At 46.2% G+C, this 17285-nt stretch overlaps 3 protein-coding genes across 3 annotated transcripts; all 3 read left to right on the top strand.

Moving 5' to 3' along the window:
* The first annotated feature begins 1963 nt into the window (after positions 1-1963).
* LOC127305999 (inositol diphosphatase DSP2) lies at positions 1964-3803 on the top strand. Its single transcript, XM_051336601.2, has 5 exons — positions 1964-2290; positions 2380-2473; positions 3142-3199; positions 3308-3351; positions 3448-3803. Exons 1-5 carry the CDS (start codon positions 2043-2045, stop codon positions 3610-3612), a joined length of 609 nt encoding a protein of 202 aa, XP_051192561.2. The 5' UTR covers positions 1964-2042; the 3' UTR covers positions 3613-3803.
* A 370-nt stretch (positions 3804-4173) lies between these two features.
* On the top strand, positions 4174-5796 carry LOC139832914 (uncharacterized). The gene has a single exon (XM_071822915.1). It carries the CDS (start codon positions 4280-4282, stop codon positions 5543-5545), a length of 1266 nt encoding a protein of 421 aa, XP_071679016.1. The 5' UTR covers positions 4174-4279; the 3' UTR covers positions 5546-5796.
* A 2176-nt stretch (positions 5797-7972) lies between these two features.
* Positions 7973-15234, top strand: LOC127305998 (E3 ubiquitin-protein ligase COP1). Its single transcript, XM_051336600.2, has 13 exons — positions 7973-8591; positions 10509-10586; positions 11415-11570; positions 11749-12108; positions 12312-12460; positions 12566-12631; positions 13028-13106; positions 13189-13344; positions 13432-13530; positions 13725-13829; positions 13904-14083; positions 14569-14679; positions 14778-15234. Exons 1-13 carry the CDS (start codon positions 8205-8207, stop codon positions 14946-14948), a joined length of 2097 nt encoding a protein of 698 aa, XP_051192560.1. The 5' UTR covers positions 7973-8204; the 3' UTR covers positions 14949-15234.
* The last annotated feature ends 2051 nt before the right edge of the window (positions 15235-17285 follow it).

The raw sequence follows: 17285 nt of genomic DNA, 5'->3' as shown, positions 1-17285 counted from the left end.
TTCTTGGGCACACAAGGTTCTCCAACTTGTTTTCTTACAATGCAAGAGAAACATTTCTTATTATTATCAAAATAAATATTTGTTAGTCCAACTACATCATAGTCATTTTGAAGATTATTCAACATCCTCATGCTCATATGGCCAATTAAGCCTCATATGTCATAGCCAACATTTGTTTGCCTTCGCTATCAAGCATATACCATTGCCTTATTTATGTTTGGATAAATCCACAACAAAAATAATTCCTCAATGTAGCCTTTGATGATGATTTAAAATTTGTCCCTTCTAAAGACAATCACATCTATATCGATAAATGTGCAGCTGCAACCCAATGTATCAAACTGATAATCAAAAACAAGATTGTAGCCTAGGTATTCGACAAGCATAACATTCTCCATGGAGATCATGTATTATGACTATATTGCACAATCCCAATTCCTCTTCAATTTTGTCGTCATGCATTGGCTATCATGCTTTTGGTTGATGTTGTATTCTTCACAATCTTGCTGAATACGTCATATGATTGGTCATCCAATATCGATCACCCATTCATTTCCATGCATATTCCTACAGATCAAGCCTTGACCTTAGGGACCCATTGTAGTAAGGGTCCTTTGGTGTTAGTAAAAAGGGTTTTAGAAAATCAAATAACATGACAATAATTAGCATAACGAGCACCAATATGTTTGGCACAAACACTCTCGCTATTGTGCTCGCATAGCACATAGAGGGTTTAAAGGTGCCTTTGGATCTATCATAGGTGGCATATCTCCTATTGGCTCAACTTCCTTCTATGCCCTTGAAGTTAAGGTAGGTAGCACATGTCCTATTGGCTCTACCTCTTTCCGTGCACATGGTGGAATCAAACGGAATTTTGCGCAAGGGTCTAGTTTTTCTCAGTCTCGACTGTAACCTAGCATGCACATTTGGAATGAGAGAAATGTGAGTCTTGTAGCATGTTGATACCTCAGATATCATCATAGCAAAGATCAAGGAGGAAGTGGAAAGTTGGCTCCTTGCGAGTGTCGGGCATTTGAGTAACTTGATATCAAGAGAGTAGCCCTTTTAGTTTTGTCCAGCTTAATTTCTTATAAGTTTTGATGTGTTGTTGTGGCTTTGTAATCGATGTTTGTACTATCTTTCTTCTCTTAATTAGTTATAAAACATAGCTCGTGCCCGTTCTGAAAATAAAGTAAAAATAGAATCATCGATCTTCTTTTCGAAGGTAGTAGTAAACTGCATCTCAAAAAAAAGGTAGTACAGTAGTAAACTGCACATAATGTCTTATGCTGCCCGTAATCCTCTTGGTCTCTCTACCGCCCGCGATTGCTGAAAACTGGATCTCAGTTACCAAAAAGTATAAAAGTTTATAGCGTGCACACCGAGTACATTGACCTAGCCGGATCATTTCGTGCGGCTGCTCCGTGTTATCCCACATAGAACATAGGTCGCTTTCCTGTCGGTACCAACTACGGACCTGTCTATGGTCAAGGGCACGTACAGACCATGCTGCTAACCAGGAGACGTTCCAGATTCAGAATGGAAATCCATCATGGTACTGAAGCGATCAAATATGGATGAGCAAAAACCTCAATTTGATCCCTGCATCTGACAGATCCTACATAGGTACAGAAACTCTTACTTTTCTGAAGGAACACACAACCTCCACCTGCTGTCTTGCATAGGAACTCCGGTGTTCGATCTGAACAGGGGGATGAGCTTTACTGACGGTCAGACAAACATCACAAACCAGAACTATCACATCCGGTGAAAATGTCAATCTCACCACCAATTATCACCGCGCATCGGCCGGACTCACTCGTCAGCAATATCTCGAGAGGATTCATGTCACTTTCACTTAAAATTTTCTCCTGGCCAATCACCACCCATCACATGGCCAGGCCAACCTTTCCTTCTCAATAGTTCCTACCCCCAGTATAAATAGCCAACAGTCTCACAGTCTCGTTCCACAGACGTACACACCACACTCTCCCACTCAGCAACACGGACACGAACACCTCCTGCTGCCGCGACGCAAAACGATGAAGCTGGACGCTTCGCCAAGGCAGAGGAGCCAAGAGGCAGAGCAGAAGCAGGGCATCGTCGCCATTGAGGTTGAGCTATGGAAGAACCACCCCAAAGGGCTCACCTGCTCCGTGGGCTGCGAGGAGGAGTCGCCGCTGGTGCCGCCGCTCAACTTCGCCATGGTCGACGATGGCATCTTCCGCTCGGGCTTTCCCGGCGCAGCCAACTTCCGGTTCCTAGGATCCCTCAAACTGCGCTCCATCGTGTGAGTTGCCTGCTAAAATTTGCCTGCGACAGACAGGTACTACCAAAATTCTCATCAGTTCTTAACGGTGGCGACGCTTGGTTCATCAGGTACCTGTGCCCGGAGCCGTACCCCGAGGAGAACGCGCGGTTCCTCGGGCGCAGCGGGATCAAGCTCCACCAGTTCGGAATCCAAGGGCGCAAGGTATGTACTAAATCCAGTGAATGACTCTCTGGTTTTTCATTGACGCGGATGGCAAAACGATCTTCGCATCGAACTGCCTTCCTTTTTTTCTTTGCCTGGTGGCATACGTGTGGCAGTAAATAATCCATGGATCAAAGCAGCTAGTGGCATGATCACCGGGTTAGTTACAGTGGATGCATAGGCTGCTTTCGGTAGAGATGTCTGCTGAAATAAATCTACAATCTGTCTCTTTCGCCTCAGTTTTCAATTTTGCTAACAGTAATAGTTATATGTATAGGTAGCCCACTACTATTTTGCATGTGTGTATGGGGCATAAGGGCGTTTTTTTTTGTTTCTAATTTTCTAGCCTTTCTCTAGAGCCACTACGATTGCTTAGCTCGACTTTTTACCTGCCATGCTACCTTCAACATTTGTTATCTGCTGGTGTACCGTAACTAGTAGTAGTATCCAACTGCACCAATGACTCAGCAAGAACATATTCCAGTGTTGGCTCATGTTCTTGAAGCTTTGACCTGCTAGCTAGTGGAATGCTAAAGGTCGTCCACACTGCAAAGTTGTCGATTAACAATGTATATGATCGAGCTGACTCGCCATTCCCCGCGATCCTGATAACTCGAAAGCTAATGCTCTGTCTGAAGACATATCTGAAACGTGTCCTGTTGATGCAGGAACCCTTCGCCGGCATCCCTGAAGAAACAATCCGAGAGGCGCTCAAAGTCATCCTTGGTATGTACTTCACAAATTAAGATATTTACTGAAAGACACAAAAGAATCACACCAGAACACTCGAAATTAACCGATCTCTAACACCTGCCCTTGTATCGATTGATCCAGACGTAAGAAACCACCCGGTGCTCATTCACTGCAAGAGAGGCAAGGTACATAGGCATTCATCATTCTGCAAGCATATTGCATTCCAAATTGTTACGAAATTCGACAGTTTCCTGATAATTATCATTTTCTTCATGTTTCAGCACCGGACCGGATGCTTGGTGGGGTGCCTGAGGAAGCTGCAGAGGTGGCGCCTGTCATCGGTCTTCGACGAGTACCTGCATTTCGCGGCGGCCAAGGCGAGGAAAACCGATCAGAGGTTCATGGAGCTCTTCGACACGTCAAGCCTGGTGCATCTGTCGACCTAGCTCACGATGTTAACGAGAGGGAACAACCGTTTTTGTTTAACTTCTCCCGGTCCTCCTGCCACCATGCGCGCGGCTGGAGTCTAGCAACCTGTTTTTGCTCTTGTCTTGTTAGTTGCTAAGATTCAGCAAAGAATAATGTTAGAACCACCATCATCAGAGAGATTGACTCATAGTCGAGATAACCTTTTCGATCTCCTGTGACTCGGTGACTGTGAAAGCTTCGGTTGATTCGTATTTGAACAATCTGAGTTTACATACAAACGGTACATGCATGAGTGACGAATCTTGCAAGAATCTTCATCACCGTATAATCATCATCTAAAATTCCGTTGGAGAAAACACAAAGCTCGTTTCAGAAAAATAAAAACAATTTCAAAGTGCTGGGTTGGGCTGGATGTTTACTAGTCTCAAATGGCAATTGCGCCAGCCTTTCTTTATCATAAGCCTCGTGATAAACATGGGCCAGATGGAGGATGTTCACCCAGACGACAGAGATAGGTTGTGACTCGGCCCATCTGGGCCCTGTAAGCCCGTAGCGGGTATCGTAGAGACCACGCTGACGCTTTTCTTCCCCAAATCCCTACTCTCCGGCAGAAAGCCCCCGACTCCGCCGCCGCCGACACCCACGCACCCTCTTCTCCGGAGGATTCAACCCTAGCTTCCGGCGATGGCCCCGAAGCGCGCCGCGAAGAAGGCGGCCCCGCCGCCACCTCCGCCTCCGCCGGCTGAATCCTCTGATGAAGAGACCCAGTCCCGCTCGCGCTCCGAGGATTCGGAGGACGAAGAGGCCATCGCCGAGTCCCCTATCCCTGCCCCAACTCCCGTCCTCAAGAACGCGCCTGCGCCGGCGCAGAAGGGCGATGAGTCGGAGTCGTCTGACGAAGAGGAGGAGGAGGAGGAGGATGAGGAGGAGGAGCCCGCCCCCGCGGCTCCCGCGGTCCCCAAGAACCAGCCTCCGCCGCCGCAAAAGAAAGAGGAGTCCGACGCTTCCGGCAGCGAGGAGGAGGATGACGATGAGGAAGAGGAGGAGGAGGAGGAGCCCGCCCCCGCGGCTCCCGCGGTCCCCAAGAACCAGCCTCCGCCGCCGCAAAAGAAAGCGGACGCCGACGCTTCCGGCAGCGAGGAGGATGACGATGAGGAAGAGGAAGAGGAAGAGGAAGAGGAGGAGGAGCCCACCCGCGCGGCCCCTCCCTCCGCTCCGAAGAAGCAGCCCCCGCAGCCGCAGAAACAGGAGGACTCCGACACTTCCGGCGACGAGGAGGAGGAGGAGGAGGCGCCGCCGCCGCCGCCGAAGCCTGCCCCAAAGAAGGCGGCGGAGGTCCCGAAGCCCCCGGTGGCGGCCGAGGCCAAGAAGCCAGGCGCCTTCGAGCGCCTCTGGTCCACCAACGACGAGGTCCGCATCCTCGAGGCCCTCGCCGCTCACCGCAAGCAGCACGGCGCCCTCCCGCAGCCCGACGCTCTCGTCGACGTCCTCGCCGGGAAGCTGGACAAGCGTGCCTACGGCAGCAAGGAGCTCCAGTCCAAGGTCAAGAGCCTCAGGTTCCGGTACCTCACACTCAGCAAGAGGGGCGAGGTCCCGAGCAAGGAGCACGACCGCCGGGTCCTGGAGCTGTCCAAGCTCGTCTGGACAAGTGACAAGACCTCCCCTGTTGCTGCTGCTGCTGCTGTGGCGAATGTGGCCAACGGTCATGAGCCCAAGGGGTTCGAGGAGATGTGCGAGCTGTACCCGCACCTAGCGGAGGAGGTCAAGGGGCTGGAGGCGGCGCGCCCGGGCATGTGCAAGAGGGAGTTTGGGAAGATGGATGACGACAAGGCGCGTGCCATGGACGAGAAGATCAAGAAGCAGAGGGTGATGCAGATAAAGGTGGAGATGCGCCACGCCGACCTCATCAAGGAGGTGACCAAGGCTCTGGTCGACCTTGTCGATGCATGAGGAACTTACCTGAAACTGGCTGATGAGAGCAATGCTGGAACTGCAAGTTGTGATGTCTTGGTAGTGCAGAAACGTATTATGCGTGACATTGGCGTATGGTAGAATGGCAAATTTCTTGGTGGTGCAAGGATGTTCTAGAGTTGCAATTGTGTCGTCTCGATGGAGTGTAAGGATGTTTTGTCGTGATGAGAGCATTGCTTGAATTGCAAACTGTGGCATCTTTATGGTGTATAAGAATGTTTCTTGTGTGATGAGAAGTGCAAATGTTTGGTGGCCTGATGGTATGCTAATGTTTTTGTGTGATGATAGCATATGCAAGAATTGCGTTTTGTTTCTCCTGATGGTGTAAGAATGTTCTAAAATTGCAAATTGTGGCATCTTGATGGCCTAACAATGTTTTCTTGGCTGGAATGTTAAATTGTGGCTTGGGATGGTGTAGCAGTGTTGGTGATGTAGGAGTGTTTTTGTGTGAGGTTATGGAATGCTCGCTGGATGTGTTTGTTCACTAGAGGTTCTTATTGTTTAACTGTTGCAGCTTCTTTTAGTGTGTGTTTCTGAATGTGGGTACAGACTGGAGCAAATGAGTCTGAAAATGCATTCCTGGGTAAAATGTTATGATGACCCAGATCGCCTTAGATCTCATCTCCGGCAATCTCATGGCTTGTTTGTCCTCGCCCCAGGTCACCAGCTCATCAGAGATGGCTGATCAGTGGCCGCTGCTAAATGATAGCGTTCAGTGACTTTGTCTAACAGCAAAACACCACCTGATCATGGTTTCATCGTCCTGGGGTACGTATCTTCAACTGCTAGACTTGCAAATTCGTTTGTGTCTTGATGATGTTTATGTGCGACGACATCATAGAATGTTCTAGAATTGCAAATTGCGGATCATGACGAGAGCGTTGATAGAATGGCAAACTGTGGCATGTTGATGATTGTGTGAGGTTATGAAATGCTCCCTGGATAGGTTTGTTCACTAGCGGCTTCTGAAGTTCACTTTTACAACTTGTTTTTGGCAGCTTAATGATTTTTTTCTCGATGGTTGATGGTTGCTACAGTGTCGGCTTTGTGTCCTGTTGATGGTTGTAGGATTGTTCCGTGAGGTTATGAAATCCTTGGTGGATGTGTTTGTTCACTAGAGAGGGCGTCTGTTCTTTACTTCGACAGCTTGTTTCAGTGCTTCCTTCAGAATCTGAGCGCAGAGTGGAACAGCAAGTCTGAAATACTAACACACGGATGAAACATACATGGCTTGGATCGCTTCGCTCCTTCACATATCACATATGACATATGATCAGTGTCTATCGCTAAAATCTGGGTTTAGCGACTTGTCTATGCCCTATTTATTTTCTGATGATGGTAGCCCAGTGACAGCACGCTTCGGACCACTCGCTGCCTAACAAGTTTCACCGTCATGGTGGTATCCTGAATCAATGCTGAAAATCGTGGCTGGTTTAGCCTGATCGAGCCCTACGCTCTGCCCGTGTGCCAGCCGGAGCCACGCATTTCTGATATATCTCAGCTAATTCTGCATATTTCGTGTGGCACTGCACTATATCAATCTCCCTGTCAGAGGAAGACGGAGCCGGCACCGTTAGAATGTCAAATTCACGGCGTCTCGATGGTGCGACAATGTCTTTTGTCTGACGATTGTGAAGCTAGAATGGTGTGTTTCATCAGAATTTTGGGTGCAGACCGGAGCAGCGAGTGTGAAATAGATACAAAGATAATGTAAATTTTTTTTAGACTAGAGCGTTGCTAGGATGGCGAATTGGAAAACCCGCAACGATCTAGTGTTCAACGGTAACGCTGCCACCGCGAGCTTCACCCTCAGACGCGCTTGCTGGAATGGCAAGCTGTGTCGCGTTGAGGATGGATGTTGGAGTGTTTTGCGTGGTTATGAAATGCTCGATGCATGTGTCTGGGTTTGTTCACTAGAGGTTTCCTGTTTTTAACTGCTGCAGCTCTTCTTCTTTTTTGCGTGCGTTTCTGAATTTAGAGTGCAGACCAGAGCACGCGGTACATACACGGGTAAAATGTTTGGATGAACAAGATCGCGCCAGCCCTCCGGGACGATTGTCCTCGCCGTCGCCGGAGACGATCAGTGGCCGTCGCTAGACAGACCTGGCCTACCCCCAATTTATTTCACGAGAATAACTGAACAAACACCATTCTGAATTCCTGACCATACACGCAAAGCCAGCACGATTTGAGGCCACCCGTGCCGGTATCTCAGAATCAATGCTGGAAATCGTGGCCGGTTTAGCCCGATCGGGCCGACTGACGTGCCAGCCGAAAACCACACACACACGCATTTCCGGTAGTATTTGATGATGTCCATTTGCACGGCAGCAATCTCCCTGTCAGAAGCAGACGGAGCGGCGGCGTGAGGGATTTTGATCCTGGGCCATCGTGGACCTGCGTGCAGCGGCGAGCCGGCGACACGGGGGGGCCGGGACCGCTTTGGGCCGGTGGCGGTGGCGGTGGGTGGGTCTTCTCGTCTCCGACGTGGTCTCCTCCCACCCATACACCGCTCCCGCTCCCACCACCCACACAACCCAATTCCTCGCGCTCCCCTCCCCTTCCCACACACACACATCCCACCACCACCACCACCACCCGCCTCCCTCCGTACGCGAATCACTCCGCCGCCTTCCCGATGGGCGACTCCTCGGTGGCGGCCGGCGCGCTCGTGCCGGCGGGGCCCAAGCCGGACCCGGCGCCGTCCACTGGCGGGGACGCCCCCCAGACCCAGGCGCAGCAGCACCCGGCGTCGCCGGCGGAGGACGCGGGGGCGGAGGGGTCGGCGTCGCCCTCGTCGTCGCCGGAGGAGGACGGGCCGGGCGAGGCAGCCGCGGCCGCGCCCGACAGGGAGCTGCTGTGCCCGATCTGCATGGCGCTCATCAAGGACGCCTTCCTCACCGCCTGCGGCCACAGCTTCTGCTACATGTGCATCGTCACGCACCTCACCAACAAGAGCGACTGCCCCTGCTGCAGCAACTACCTCACCAAGGCGCAGCTATACCCTAACTTCCTGCTCGACAAGGTTCGCTCGCTTTACTTGGCCACTGCCCTGATTCGGCCTACCCATTGCCCGTGGCTGCGTGATATGTGTGACCAAATAAGCAGCGTGGTTCATGTAACCTGGAAACGTTAGGGCTTCTAAGTTATCGGTGCCATTTGTTTGCTTAGAATTACATGTGATTTGGGCTGTGGGGCGAGCAGACCTGATTTCAGCAGAATGTATGTAATGTGCTCCAAGCTGTCCGTAAGCCACGAGCTTTTAGCTATGTTTAAGGCAGTTATCAAGCAGCATCTAGTGTTTTTTTACCTGCAAGGTATTGGAAAGAAACCCTGGAAAGATAGTTCTGTTTATTTTACCTGTGCCCAATGTTTTAAATAGCCCGCCATAGGAGGCTATAGCGGATTAGCGGTTTGAGCAGGTTGGCGCCAAACGGAATCCATGTACAGGTGGCCGCTATAGCCCTGTTTAGCTCCGCTTTAGCTGTTCTGGAGGGTTGCCATTAGTTTCCAATTTACATAGCCCGCCATTTAAAACATTGCACGTGTCCATTGCAGTTTATCTTAAGTGCCAGGTTTTGTCGGTAGCGAGAGTGCGTTACTTTTCTGTTTGTTCTGCCTGTTGCTACGTGCCCTTGCTATGGATATGCTGATTCTCTGGTTCTAATAAATTAGGATATTTCTTTGTGTATGGTTACCGTGGTACGCATTCAAGCTGCCAATCATTCTGTTTTTATTTGCTGCCATTTGCTTAGGTTTACAGAATGTATGCAATGTGCTCTGAGTCGCGTGTAAGTCACTAGATTTTAGCCATGTGTGGTGCAGTTATCAAGCCGTATCTAGTGTTTTTTTCCTACGCTTAGCAGTACTTCTTCAGACAATGGAAAGAAATCCCGGTAAGATAGCTCTGTTTATGTTACTTCTATCCGATGTTTTAAATAGCCCGCCGTATTAAGCTAGCCATTTGAGCAGGTTTCTGCCGCCAAGCCAAAAACCATGTACAAATGACCCCGTTTAGCTCCTCTTTAGCTGTTTTGGAGGGTTGCTGTTATCTTCCATAGCCCGCCATTTAAAACATTGCTTGTGTCATTCATTTTAGTTTATCGTAAATGCCAGGTTTTGTCGGTAGCGAGCGCGCGCTACTTTTGTGTTTGTTCTGCCTGTCGGTGCTTGCAATGTGCCCTTGCTATGGATATGCTGATTCTCTGGTTATAATAAAATAGAACATATCTTTGTGTATGGTTGCCGTGGTACACATGCAAGCTGCCAATCATGCTGTTTTTATTTGCTGCCATTTGCTTAGATTTACATGTGATTTCGGCTGTGTGGCGAGCAGAGCTGATTTCAACAGAATATATGCAATGTGCTCTGAGTCACGTGTAAGCCACTAGATTGTAGCCATGTTTGGAGCAGTTATCAAGCCGTATCTAGTGTTTCTTGCTATGCTTAGCGGTACTTCTGCAGACAATGGAAAGAAACCCTGGTAAGTTTATTTTACTCGTGTCCAATGTTTTAAATAGCCCGCCATATTAAGCTAGCCGTTTGAGCAGGTTGCTGCTGCCAAGCGGAAACCATGTACACTTGGCCCCTGTTTAGCTCCTGTTTAGCTGTTTTGGAGGGTTGCCGCTATCTTCCATAGCCTGCCATTTAAAACACTGCTTGCGTCGGTCATTGTATGTTATCGTAAATGCCAGGTTTTGTCGGTAGCGAGCGTGCATTGCTTTTGTGTTTGTTCTGCCTGTCGGTGCTTGCTATGTGCCCTTGCTATGGCTATGATGCTTGTCTAGTTCTATGAAAATGGGATACGGTCTTTGTCTATGGTTTCCTTGGTACACATTCAATCTGGCAATGATGATGTTTTTATTCATGCTTATTGGATACTTGAAACTGGCATTACAGAGAGAAATCACTAATGTTTTTTTTTGCACTTGTGCCTACATAGGTCTTGAAGAAAATGTCGGCCCGGCAAGTTGCAAAAACAGCATCTCCCATTGATCAACTTCGACATGTTGTGCAACAAGTAAGTCACTCCACATGTGTTGCTTTGCACGTGTAGAATTTGCCTGCCCTGGAAATATAGTTGGAAAGTTCAGCCTCTTTAATGCTCACTGCAGTGTGGCTAATGGGTATATGCATTGTTCTGAGCAAACATAATTACTAGATTTTCACTGTTTATGCACCCCTAGGTTTATCTTCAGGTTGCATCTGTTTTCTGTTATGAACAGGATATATACCTGCATCCACTAGCAAACGCCCAAATCTAAGTACTGCAATCCCTTACTAAGTATCTGAACAGGCCTTCCTTCTTGCACGTTACGCCACTGCCAAATCTATACAACCACCATTTCATATCTAGTCAAGGGAAGTTATCAGATTAATTTTGCCTCGTACACTTATCTACTCCCTTGGGAGACATTTATATTCCTCACTCCTGGTACAAGAAAATCTCAGATGATAAACCAAGCACCACGGAAGATGAACTCCCACTAACATTGTCGAGCTGGCATTGTGATGCAAAAGTAACAAATTTGCAAATACCTACCAATACTCCAATAGGCCTTGCTGGTTCTCTGTTCTCACATACCAACAACTCTACCACTTTGTTTTAAGTTTTCAGCACAGGACAGCATCATCATATAGTCATGCTTTTCATAGTCACTATTTCTCTTACTATTTTAATTTATTTTCTGGCTTGCACTCTCCAACATTCTCTGTTTTCCCTTGAAAACATAACTTCCATAACTCTTAACCCCCTTACCAATGCTCGTTTTATAGATACACACAAAAAAGTTACTGAAGAATGATGACATGTTACTAGTGTGTTGAGTTTAATTCTTCTTATTTATAGGGAAACGATATGTCGGTTAAAGAGCTAGACAGCCTCATGACTTTGATTGCTGAGAAGAAGAGGCAAATGGAACAACAAGAGTCAGAGACAAATATGCAAATATTGCTAGTATTCTTGCACTGCCTTAGAAAGCAAAAGCTGGATGAGTTGAATGAGGTTTGTCTCGATTCCTAAATATATAGATATAAGAGTTTATCTTCTGATTCCTCTTACCATATGCTACAAATTTTTATTCATGATCCATTAAAAACAAAAAAAGTTACTGCTTTTGTTAGTACAGTAGTTCTTTTGCATGAAATTATCATTGTTAATAATGTTGCCTTCTTTTATACAGATTCAAACTGATCTGCAGTACATCAAAGATGATATAAGCAGCGTGGAGAGACATAGATTAGATTTGTATCGAACAAAAGAAAGGTACTCCATGAAGCTGCGCATGCTTTTGGATGAACCTGCTGCATCAAAGATGTGGCCCTCGCCTATGGACAGACCTAGCAGTCCCTTTCTCCCCAATTCCCGGGCACCACTTAATGCATCATCTCCAGGGGGTTTAAATAATAGGAAACATGATTTGAGAGCTCAAGTAAGCCAGCAAGGATATCAAAGAAGAGATGCCCTTGTTTGCCCAGACCCTCCTAATCCCCCTATACAGTCGGGTAACGTAATTGCTCGGAAGAGGAGAGTTCAAGCACAGGTGTGTCTCCTTGAGCAAATTTTTTACCTTTCTACATTCTAATTAGTTTGCTTTGTTGCACATCCCAAGTAAGTTATTGCCATACAATGATAAAAAGTAGCCAAGAACATAGACTAGGTAGTAGTTGCATATTCTTTTTGATGCTAGATGAAATCATTGGTGTCCCATGCAATTTGCATCTAATATAATGAGGTAAATTGCAGTTCAACGAGCTTCAAGAATACTACCTGCAAAGACGGCGTACCGGAGGACAGTCACGCAGGCAGGATGACATTGTTGCAATGAATAGAGAAGGTTATCATGAAGGTCTTGAAGATTTCCAGTCTGTGCTAACAACATTCACTCGATACAGGTCTGCTGATTGTTATACTAATATAATGTGCTCACATTAGTGTTTATGCTTTCGTGGTTCCATTGAGCTTATCCTGTTTTTGGTTCTTCGTCATGTATCCTACAGTCGCTTACGTGTAATAGCAGAACTGAGACATGGAGATCTTTTCCACACTGCAAACATTGTATCCAGGTGAGTATTTTGAAAAATATCTACTTATTGGAGTGTATTTTATTTCCATGCATAGTTTTATTTCCGACAAGTACTGTTGTAGCAAACCGTGCAGCTGGCATAGGGGCAGAGGAGTGAGTGGTTTGAGGTGGCAGATTTACAGTGCCCCTGTTGATCAACTTTAAGAGTGTTCAGTTAGCAAAAAATTCTACCTTTTAATAGCAGTGTATTGCTAACATTACAATATATAACAAGGGACAAATCTAATAAAAATCGATCGCTGACATAATTCTAGTATTTGTTTGGCTTGAGGGTGCATAAATCGCTGCATTTGTTTTCACTGTATGTAGTCCTTATGTTATGGATTAACTTCTTTGCATTAAAAATTAAGACGATTTTGATATTTGTTAAATGCAGTATCGAATTTGATCGTGATGATGAGCTATTCGCTACTGCTGGAGTGTCGAAGCGTATTAAAGTCTTCGAATTTTCTACAGTAAGTGAACTCTTTCAGGGGCATCTTTTTGGCATAAGTCCATTACTAGAATTGCTCAAATTTAACTTATGCTACTTCTTAGGTTGTTAACGAGCCATCAGATGTTCACTGTCCAGTTGTTGAAATGGCTACCAGATCTAAACTCAGCTGCCTTAGCTGGAACAAGTACTCAAAAAATATTATAGCAAGCAGTGATTATGAGGGCATAGTTACTGTTTGGGATGTTCAAACCCGCCAGGTAACCTTACTCTGTTCCACGGATCATTTTGCAAAATTCTGTATAGTTCACTATAATTAATGGTATTTGTGTATTGCTTTTTGACAGAGTGTGATGGAGTACGAAGAGCATGAGAAAAGAGCATGGAGTGTTGATTTTTCGCGTACAGAGCCCTCAATGCTCGTATCTGGGAGTGATGATTGCAAGGTATTTGTGAGCCGAAATGATTCAATTATATTTTGTTATTCCCAAAGGGAATTAAACTTGAGTGTAACCTTACTGGGTGGGTAATAATGGGATTTTTTTTCTTCAGATGGAAATATGTGAATGTTACATATCTGCCTTGCACTTCTATAGTGCTTCTGTAATGTCTAATCGGAGTATACTGCTGTGTATGCCAGGTCAAAGTGTGGTGCACAAAACAGGAAGCAAGTGCCATTAACATTGATATGAAGGCAAATATTTGCTCCGTTAAATATAATCCTGGATCGAGCTACTTTGTCGCCGTATGTTTCTTCCATTTCCTCAACTTATATCATATGAATGATATGATTACTCACCGGATGCTGCAATATTTCAGGTCGGATCTGCTGATCACCATATTCATTATTTCGATTTGCGAAATCCAAGTGCGCCTCTCCATGTTTTTGGTGGGCATAAGAAAGCCGTTTCGTATGTGAAGTTCTTATCTAACAATGAGCTTGCATCTGCATCGACCGATAGCACGTTACGGTTATGGGATGTCAAGGACAATTGCCCAGTATGTCTCACTGTGATCATCCGTCCCTTGCTTTTATTTTATTCTTGCTTCTCGTGCTGGCACAACATAGGGATAGTTGCGTGCTTGGATGTGCTCCTATCTTCAAAATAACAAAAATGGAGATCTATGGTTCTCTAAACTTCTCCAGATCTCATGGGTCAAAATCAGAGGATTTTCTGCTATATTATCTTTTGCTGTAGAATAAGTTCCTGAAAAAATGATAAATAGTACAAGTGACATGCATTACCAAATGTCAACTTAGCAAATTGACTTTTCATGTGTCATGCGATATTCATTACTAATTGACCCCATTTAAGTAAACTGATATGCCGAGTGATTGATCATAGTATTTGTTTTCACCTTTATCTTTTAGCATGTCCAGTGGCCTGGTTCAGCTATTATGGCGTGCTAGGCTTGAAAGAAAATGATATTACAAAATAATCTGTTGTTGTTGACCTTATTGCTGAACTGGTAATACTTTGCAGGTAAGGACGTTCAGAGGGCACAAAAATGAAAAGAACTTCGTTGGGCTATCGGTAAATAACGAGTATATTGCATGTGGGAGTGAAACAAATGAGGTTTTTGTTTACCACAAGGTAATTGCGAGCTTCTGATGACATTCCTCTTCTTCCCTGTCACATGATAGATCATTTTTCTGTCAATCTAACTTGAAGCAACACTGCACCGATTGCAGGCTATCTCAAAACCTGCTTCCAGCCATAGGTTTGTATCCTCCGACCTGGACGACGCCGAAGAAGATCCTGGGTCTTATTTCATTAGCGCTGTCTGCTGGAAGAGCGATAGCCCTACCATGCTAACTGCTAACAGTCAGGGGACAATTAAAGTTCTCGTGCTTGCTCCTTGATGTGATCAAGGGGTTCCGTCGGATCCATAGGTAGCTTGTATATCCTATATATCCTGTTGCACCATTGTGTTGTGCCGTTATATGCCCCGAAGTGGGAGTGGAGGCGCATTGATCTCCAGTGTAGGGCGCGGAATTTTTGGAGATAATCATCTGACATAGGGGTTTGAGGGCTCAGAATGTGCACATAGTGTTGATTCTGTTATATAGGTGTAAAGCAGCCAGCTTGTCGGTTACATGTGTACCGTGAGAAATAGACCTTAAATAAAAGTTCAGCTTGGTTTTCTAAGTGGCTGTTTATTATTGGGCCAACGCTGGTTGATGTGTGGTGCTGAATTTGTGCAACTTGCATTGGCTGATCGCGCCTCTTCGGGCTTGATCCAGAAGCATGGATCAAAATCACTTAGTTGCAACTTGCAAGATCGTACTGCCGCCGCTGCTTCATGCAGCTTGGTGGTTTTCAGCCATTTCTTTGCAGTGGTTCAAGCGAGTGGCTGCCTGGGACGGTGTTCTCTCTAGATCAACTCGGCGGCCAAAGGATGGTGGCACAAACAGCAGAAGACATTTCACTTGTTAGCTGCAGCCTATCCCTTGCCGTGTTTTCCTTGGAAACCTGGAACTAGTTTGTGTTTTATTGGTTCTATATATTTCCTGTCGTCGCTCCTCGTGGACACCTGAAACCGGAGGGTCCGAGTGGTTCATTGTGATCAATATGTTGCTGGGTCTATGTGACGAGGGACGCCTGCTGATGTGCGTCCATTGTTCCACCGTACAACCAGTGTTTGTTTTATACTGTGACAGTGAGATTGCGTTCTTTTTTATTTCTGCAGATCTGGCTTAAACCACGTTTTGGTTTAGTCGGCTGGATGAACTGAACCTCCTGTGTCGAGCTGGTTTGTTTTTAACTTTCTCCCAGATCTGAACTCTCAAGCACCCCAATCACCGGCTGGCAGCAGCAGGGGGGAAGAAAGTCGCAGGCCGCAGTGCATGAGAGTCAGTACGCCGCGTCGCAGTTTTTCACAAATCAAATGGAAGCCGCCGGGTCGGAGAAGAGAAAGCAGCAAGAAGAGTCAGTGATGGCCCTTGGGACGCCCAACGGCCTATCGGATGTGAGCAGCCGAACCAACGGAGGAGCGCGGTCGTGGATGGTCGCTTGATCAAGGTAAACCACCAATGATTTACTCCACTTTGCGAGTCACTTTGAGTAAAATAACTAGCGTATCAGCGTAAGGACGCGTCGTTGTCGCGGTTCGAATCTAGGAGCTGTCCCAGTCCCAAGATGAATATGGCGCGTAAGTGGGACATCATATGACATCTCTTAGAGAACGCGACGAAAACAAATGTTGATTATGTATTGTGCTCGTATAAAAATGTTTGGGGGCTTGTAATGATTTCCATGGTATTTTGAGCAAAAAAGATAAATTTATGACGAACATAGGGTGAATAGTACATATACTTGGGGGCTTCCGATTTTGTTTTTTTTACCTAGGATACAATGATAGTAAACCTCTCGTGATTATTTTAATACGAATATAATACTTGATCGTCTTTGTTTTTAAAAGATTTGGATTTTTTAACTTTTTAAAATTACTATTTATTTTTTGAATGTATGGGTGCTTGGCACCGTGAGCATGAATGCATTTTCCGTGTGTTACAGGGGTATATATAGCGGAAGAGGATCCCTTGACGCCATTGAGTCTAGCGGAACAGGATCCCTTGACGCCATTGAGTCTCTGTCGTGTCGGGCCAGCCAGCCAGCCGTGGGACTCACCTGTCAGCGACCGACGGTCAGCGCTGTGCAGGATAGCTACGTCAAAGGAGCCTCGTCCTCCCACTATTTTTTTTTGAAGATGAACCATAATATATTATGTAAGTAAGCCGCCTCATTAAAAACCTTTCAGTTTCCTTCGGTACCCTGGAAGGAAAATAGTGCGTAAGAAACTTGCTGCTCCGGAGTTAGAGAGTGGTTACATCAGGTAAAAGTAAAACAAGAAAACCTAGGCAACTAGGGGCTCATCGACCCAATTACAATCCTCGGCCGCCAAGGAGCCAGGAACAGAATCACGTATAGAACCAGAGCCACCCTTCTTGCCTAAATGTGCCAAGCCATGCACCAAACCATTGCAAGCACGATCAAATTCGCAAATAGATAGCTTCCATCCTTCAGTATATAGGATCCAACATGAGGATCTATCCTTCACATTGCTTTGTAGAGTTTTGACAGTGCGCAAATCAGATTTCAAAATTGCCTGCGGGATTTGAAGATTGATTAGGCATTTTAAACCCTGAAGACACGCCAAAACCTCAGCTTAACTCTGCATTAGCGCACCAAGGAATAAA

The sequence above is a fragment of the Lolium perenne genome, chromosome 6 (assembly GCF_019359855.2).
Source record: "Lolium perenne isolate Kyuss_39 chromosome 6, Kyuss_2.0, whole genome shotgun sequence".
NCBI classification, from domain to species: Eukaryota; Viridiplantae; Streptophyta; class Magnoliopsida; order Poales; family Poaceae; genus Lolium; species Lolium perenne.
Note: the sequence above shows the minus strand (reverse complement) of the source record. Positions and strands in the feature narration are given on the sequence as shown.